At 58.7% G+C, this 4,930-nt stretch overlaps 1 protein-coding gene across 1 annotated transcript; it reads right to left on the reverse strand.

Moving 5' to 3' along the window:
• Positions 1–77: 77 nt before the first annotated feature.
• Positions 78–4,911, reverse strand: LOC141372169 (voltage-dependent N-type calcium channel subunit alpha-1B-like). Its single transcript, XM_073890681.1, has 3 exons — positions 4,179–4,911; positions 1,076–1,184; positions 78–215 (listed from the first exon to the last, which is right to left on the reverse strand). Exons 1-3 carry the CDS (start codon positions 4,251–4,253, stop codon positions 175–177), a joined length of 225 nt encoding a protein of 74 aa, XP_073746782.1. The 5' UTR covers positions 4,254–4,911; the 3' UTR covers positions 78–174.
• Positions 4,912–4,930: the final 19 nt, after the last annotated feature.

A 4,930-nucleotide genomic window follows, 5' to 3' on the forward strand; every position in this document is an offset into this window, starting at 1 on the left:
CCACGGAGGAAGGGCTGAGCCGCGGGCGGACACGGCCACAGAGGAAAGGCTGAGCCGCGGGCGGACGCGGCCACGGAGGAAGGGCTGAGCCGCGGGCGGACGCGGCCACGGAGGAAGGGCTGAGCTGTGGATTAGGTAAAATGAGGACGGAGCACACGGAGGTCGCTGAACAGCTCAGCAAGAGCGGCTCCAGCAGCATTGCAGTGGAAACCCACCTGCAGACCGAACAAGAGAGACCAGACAGACAATACAGACCAGTCTCTGGAGGAGTTGTTCGCAAGGAGGGGAAGAATAAACATAGGGAAGCCAATGGAGGGAGCAGAAAACCTTTTAAAGATGGGAGAGATCATAGCTTGTTTATAAGTTGATACAAAGAATCCAATAGGGAGGAAAAAACTGACAGGGCAAGAAGCAGGGTGCAGAATTTCTAGCATGACATCTTTGGGTAGATGATGAGAACGGGACCTAGAGTGCAAGGGGGGGCAGGGTACGGGACTGGCCTTGACTCATCCGCTACAAACGAAATGGCTGAGCTCAAGGGCTCGAGTGCAGCCAAGAGGGTGGTGTGGGGGCAGAGACAGTGCAGATCCCCTCTGGTGGCTCTAATTTTTCTAATTTTCACAGGAGGGTGAAGGTGGAAAGGATACACTGGAGGTTTATTCTCTCCTAGATTTGGCACAGGCTATGCAGTCCTATCAGTCAGCTCAGGAGAGGACCTGACAGGGCCCGGGGTCACTACGGGGAGTGGAAAGAAGGCACACAGATGCTGCACCCTGGAAGGGTGCTACCTCATGTGAACCTATGTTCTGCCGTCACATGCTCTGGGTAACCTGGACAGGTCATTTAACCTGCACCTCAGATCCCGCACATGAAAATGGGATCATTACAAGGCTCAAAGGCAGGGTGGTTATCAGGGGATAAGGTCAGTGCCCAACAGAGGTGCCACGAGCAGCTGTCCTTGGTCGCCTCAACAAGCCTCCTCACCCCCCTTCCCTGCACACCCACCTGGGGGTGGCTCTGGAGTGAGACCGACCAGTCCTGGCTTGGTGCCCTCCCCAGATGCTGCCTTGCTCACCTGGAGCCAGCTTGATCTCCAGTGCAGTCCGAATGAGGGCCATCAGCGTGGACGTGAAGTGGACGGTCATGTCCTCATTGGAGATGGGCATGTTCATGCGAACCAGGCGCTAGAGACAAGGGGAGCAGGTCAGGGCCAGGCCTACCAGGGTCCCTCCACCACAGGACTACAAGGTGCTGGAGGCCCCTAGAGGATGGGCTTCGCCTCCTGGGGGTGGCTTCTGCAGGTGCCCAGGCAAAGTTGGGTGGCTGGGAGTTTTGCCAGCATTCACACTCACCCTTGGACCCCCCCCCCCATTGGAGCAGTCCCTCCTTCTCCTAGCTGCAGAAAAATAGAAGTCCAGGTAAAGACTGTAGCATAGCACCAAGCCAGAAGCCTGGATCCCTCTGAAAGAACAGGCACATGCTTAGCCAGAAGGACCCCTGCCCAAGGCTGGAATAAGGGCCGTGGGGCCTGGGCTGAAGAGGGAGGGATCTGGGCTGTAGAACAGAGGCAAGGCACCCTGGGATGGCCCACAGACAGGAGGGAAGACCCCTGTCCTTACAGCTCTGCCCAATGTCATCTCCTCCACCGGCAGCCTGGAGCACTGGACAAGGGGCGGGTTAGCAAAGAGCACAGCTCTGAGCTCCCACTCCCAGTGAGGCATCCGTTCACCCCAGGAAGGCTTCTGCCTCTCACCCCCCAGTCAGGGGGCTGGAAGAGGCAGCCAGCACCTTCCAGTCAGAAGGACCTAGAACAGATGGTACTGCACAGGGCCAGTGTGGAGGCTGGTAGGGAGAGGCTCAGGGCCATTGCACAGGAGTAAAAGTACTTCGGACCAGACTGGGGGCAGTGCCCTGCTGCTTTGCTCCCTGTTTCCGCATCAGGTGAACAGCCCCTTTCCTCTCCTCATTTTTCAAGGACAGAACAGCGGGAGACAGATGTGTGTCTGTACCACAGACCTCCCGGGTATAGCCAGCAGCTGCCCAGAGCCTGAGGCTCTGAGAACTTAGGTGGTGTCCAGGAAGAAAAGTACCCTTGGTGTGTCTGGCACGGTCTCAGCCTGGGAGGTCACCTAGCTGACCAAGTAGAGCCCTAGGGGCACCGTGACCCACCTGTCTTCTCTCACCGCTCTCTTGTCGTCTACCATAAGACAGAGCTAGAGAAGGGGGCACAGGGCCCCTCCCCGGGTTGTGCCTGTCCTCTGCCAAGCCCACATCCCATGACAGAGCAGCCTCTCTTCCCCTCTAGGGAGGGACCCCAGCCCTGCCCCCAGTATCTGGGCCCTAAATCCAATCCTCGGCCTAGTAGAGACCGGGTGGCTAAAGACACGAGCCCAGACTCTGCCCCCCTGAATGCTGGCAAAGCCCCGCCTGGCACATCCAATCGCAGTCCCAGGACCTCACACATCACCTTTGTGATGCACACCAGGAAAATCGGCTTTCCAGAGCACAGTGTCCCTGTAGACCAGCACTGATGGCAGGAGGAGAGGCAGAGGGATTCCTCTCCAGGGAAGTCAGGGAGTTGGGTACCAGCGTGAAGGAGGAGCAAGCAGGTGATTTCCAAGAGAAGAGAGCTCTGTCCAGGGCACCTTCACCAGAGGCTCTCCTCTGCCTGTCCAGGCCCTAGAAGGGCAGGGATCTCAGGAAGCGGCAGAAGGACAAGGCCAGGGTAAACAGACAGGCATCTCTGCCCTGGGCCTAGGACCTCCTGGTCATAGCACTCTGAGCATCTCCTGGACCCTCCCCAGCTCCCCAAGCCCATCCATTCCTACCCACCCTGAGGCCTCCCCTGGTCTATTCATGACCAGAACCTTGGAACTGGCCAGCACAGCTGGGGAGGGGCCCTAAAGGCTAGCCCATCAGAGCCCTGCATGCCCAGCCTGGCCCCCGGTATCAGTGTGGACAGAACTCTCCTCCTTGGGAACAAAGCTACAGTCTTGCATGCAGGCCTCAGGCAGGCACAACATGCATGCCAGGCAAGGGAGGGCTGAGGAGGACAGCAGAGACATCTGCCGATGGTCTGAAGGAGCCACTTAGCTTCCAAAGGCTGTGCTGAGCCAGGTGACAGAGGCAGGCCCAGACTGAGAGCACAGAGACAGACAGCGCGGACAGAACCAGAGAGAGGAAAGCTCTGCTGGGAAGCTCGCTCAGAGAGAGGGCGGTGGCAGAGAGGCTCCAGACACATGCTGGTGGAGCCGCACGACTCGGGCTGGTTCTGTTTTCTGGGAGCAATGGGAGCTGCAGGAGGGCTCTCGGTGCGGGGCGACGGGTGGGGGGTGGTGCTGGAGGGATGGGAGGTGCCTACACACCAAAGGGCACATGGGGCAGGTGGGAGCAGGCTTGGGGCTGGCCATGTGACCTGCCTGCCCCCCAAGGAGGGAGGCCTGGAGATGTCCTTCAGTTTACCCCCTCCTTGCCGCTCAGCCTCCTGGGCTCCTCAGCGATGGAGGGAGGGGGCATGGGACTACCTGTCCTTACCCTGCAGCAGTCTCTGAAGCCCCAGGAATGACAGCAGAACGCCTCTCCCTGGCATCCTTTCCTTCTTAATGCCACAGTACCTCCTTCCCACTGTGGAACTTACAAAGCCCTGGGGATGCTGCCTCCCCAGGCTGACAGCAGCCCAGACCTGGGGAAGTTCTGCATGTGCGGAGCTGAGTGGGGGTTCCTCAGAAGTGCCAGAGGCCCTGCAGGCCCCTATTACCCCAGGCTCAGACCCAAAGGGCTGGATACCTCCACCCTCATCAGGTGCTTATGGGACAGAGAAGCTGAGTGCGGTCCTGAGCCCGGAACAAAAACAGCTTCTGTCAAAAAGGTGGTCTGTCCCCTCATTTCCGGGAAAGAGAAGGAAAGGAAAAAAGGCAGGTGGAGGGCTCCAGCTCCGTCTTCCTGAGCCTCTCAGGGGCTCTCAGAGGGGGCAGACCTGCGGGCACAAGGGGCGGGTGCAGACACCATCATGGTATCTGTGTCCCTCTGTCTGGGAAGGTAGAGGACATGGCTGGAGCAGAGAAAAGGAAGAAACAGTGAGACAGCAGAGCGGCAGACAGACAGACGGACAAGCCCCGAGAGGAGACGGGAGACCAGCCCCAGCACAGCCAGCCTCGGGGTGCAGGGTCGGGGTCTACCTTGTATGCAACTCGAGCAGGGCATTTCTTCCCCAGCCCCAGGGGTGGGGACATGTGTTTCAGCATCTCAAACATGTCATTGTAACTGATGCGCCCACTGGAGACCCGGCCCAGAGAGGCAGAGGCAGGGTGGGGTCCACAGGAAGGGGTGCGGCGGGAGGGGGTCGGGGGAGGAAGCAGACAAGAAAACAGATCCAGTTAACCAGCGTCAGATTACATGCCAAAAGTCAAAATACGTAAAATGAGGGACTTCTCTGCTTGACTCGATCCCCTCCTTGCCCCTCCCAGCCTCACCTCCACACTCCAGCCCCACGCAGGGCAGCGGGCAGGGGTGACATCTGAGCTAATGAACATGGAGGGATGAGGAAGGGCTGCATCGGGGCGGCTTTGGGTTGTCAACTTCTGATTTTACACTTTTAGAAACCACAGATAATGCCAAATCAGAAAAGAGCTGTTTCACCATGCCGGGAGAGCCGGCAGACAGAATTACGTGACTGATGAGGCCGGCCTCAGAACCACGGCAGAAACACAGCTTTCCGTAACGCTCAATTTGCTTCCAAGTTAGCCTAGAGGCTAAAGAAGTGGAGAAAACTCTACAACAAGCCAGAAAACTAGAGCTGGGGGAGCCCCGAGGCTCTAGAGACAAACTTGACGGGTGAGTCCTGCTCCAAGCCCAGAGACGCCCGAGGCCGCCCAGGGCGGGGCTGCTGCTGGGAGTCAGGGCTGGGCAGGAAATGGGAGACTGGCGGGGG

Source organism: Callorhinus ursinus, unplaced genomic scaffold (assembly GCF_003265705.2).
Source record: "Callorhinus ursinus isolate GAN/ISIS: 27379988/994484 unplaced genomic scaffold, GSC_fseal_2.0 scaffold1998, whole genome shotgun sequence".
In the NCBI taxonomy this organism is placed as follows: domain Eukaryota; kingdom Metazoa; phylum Chordata; class Mammalia; order Carnivora; family Otariidae; genus Callorhinus; species Callorhinus ursinus.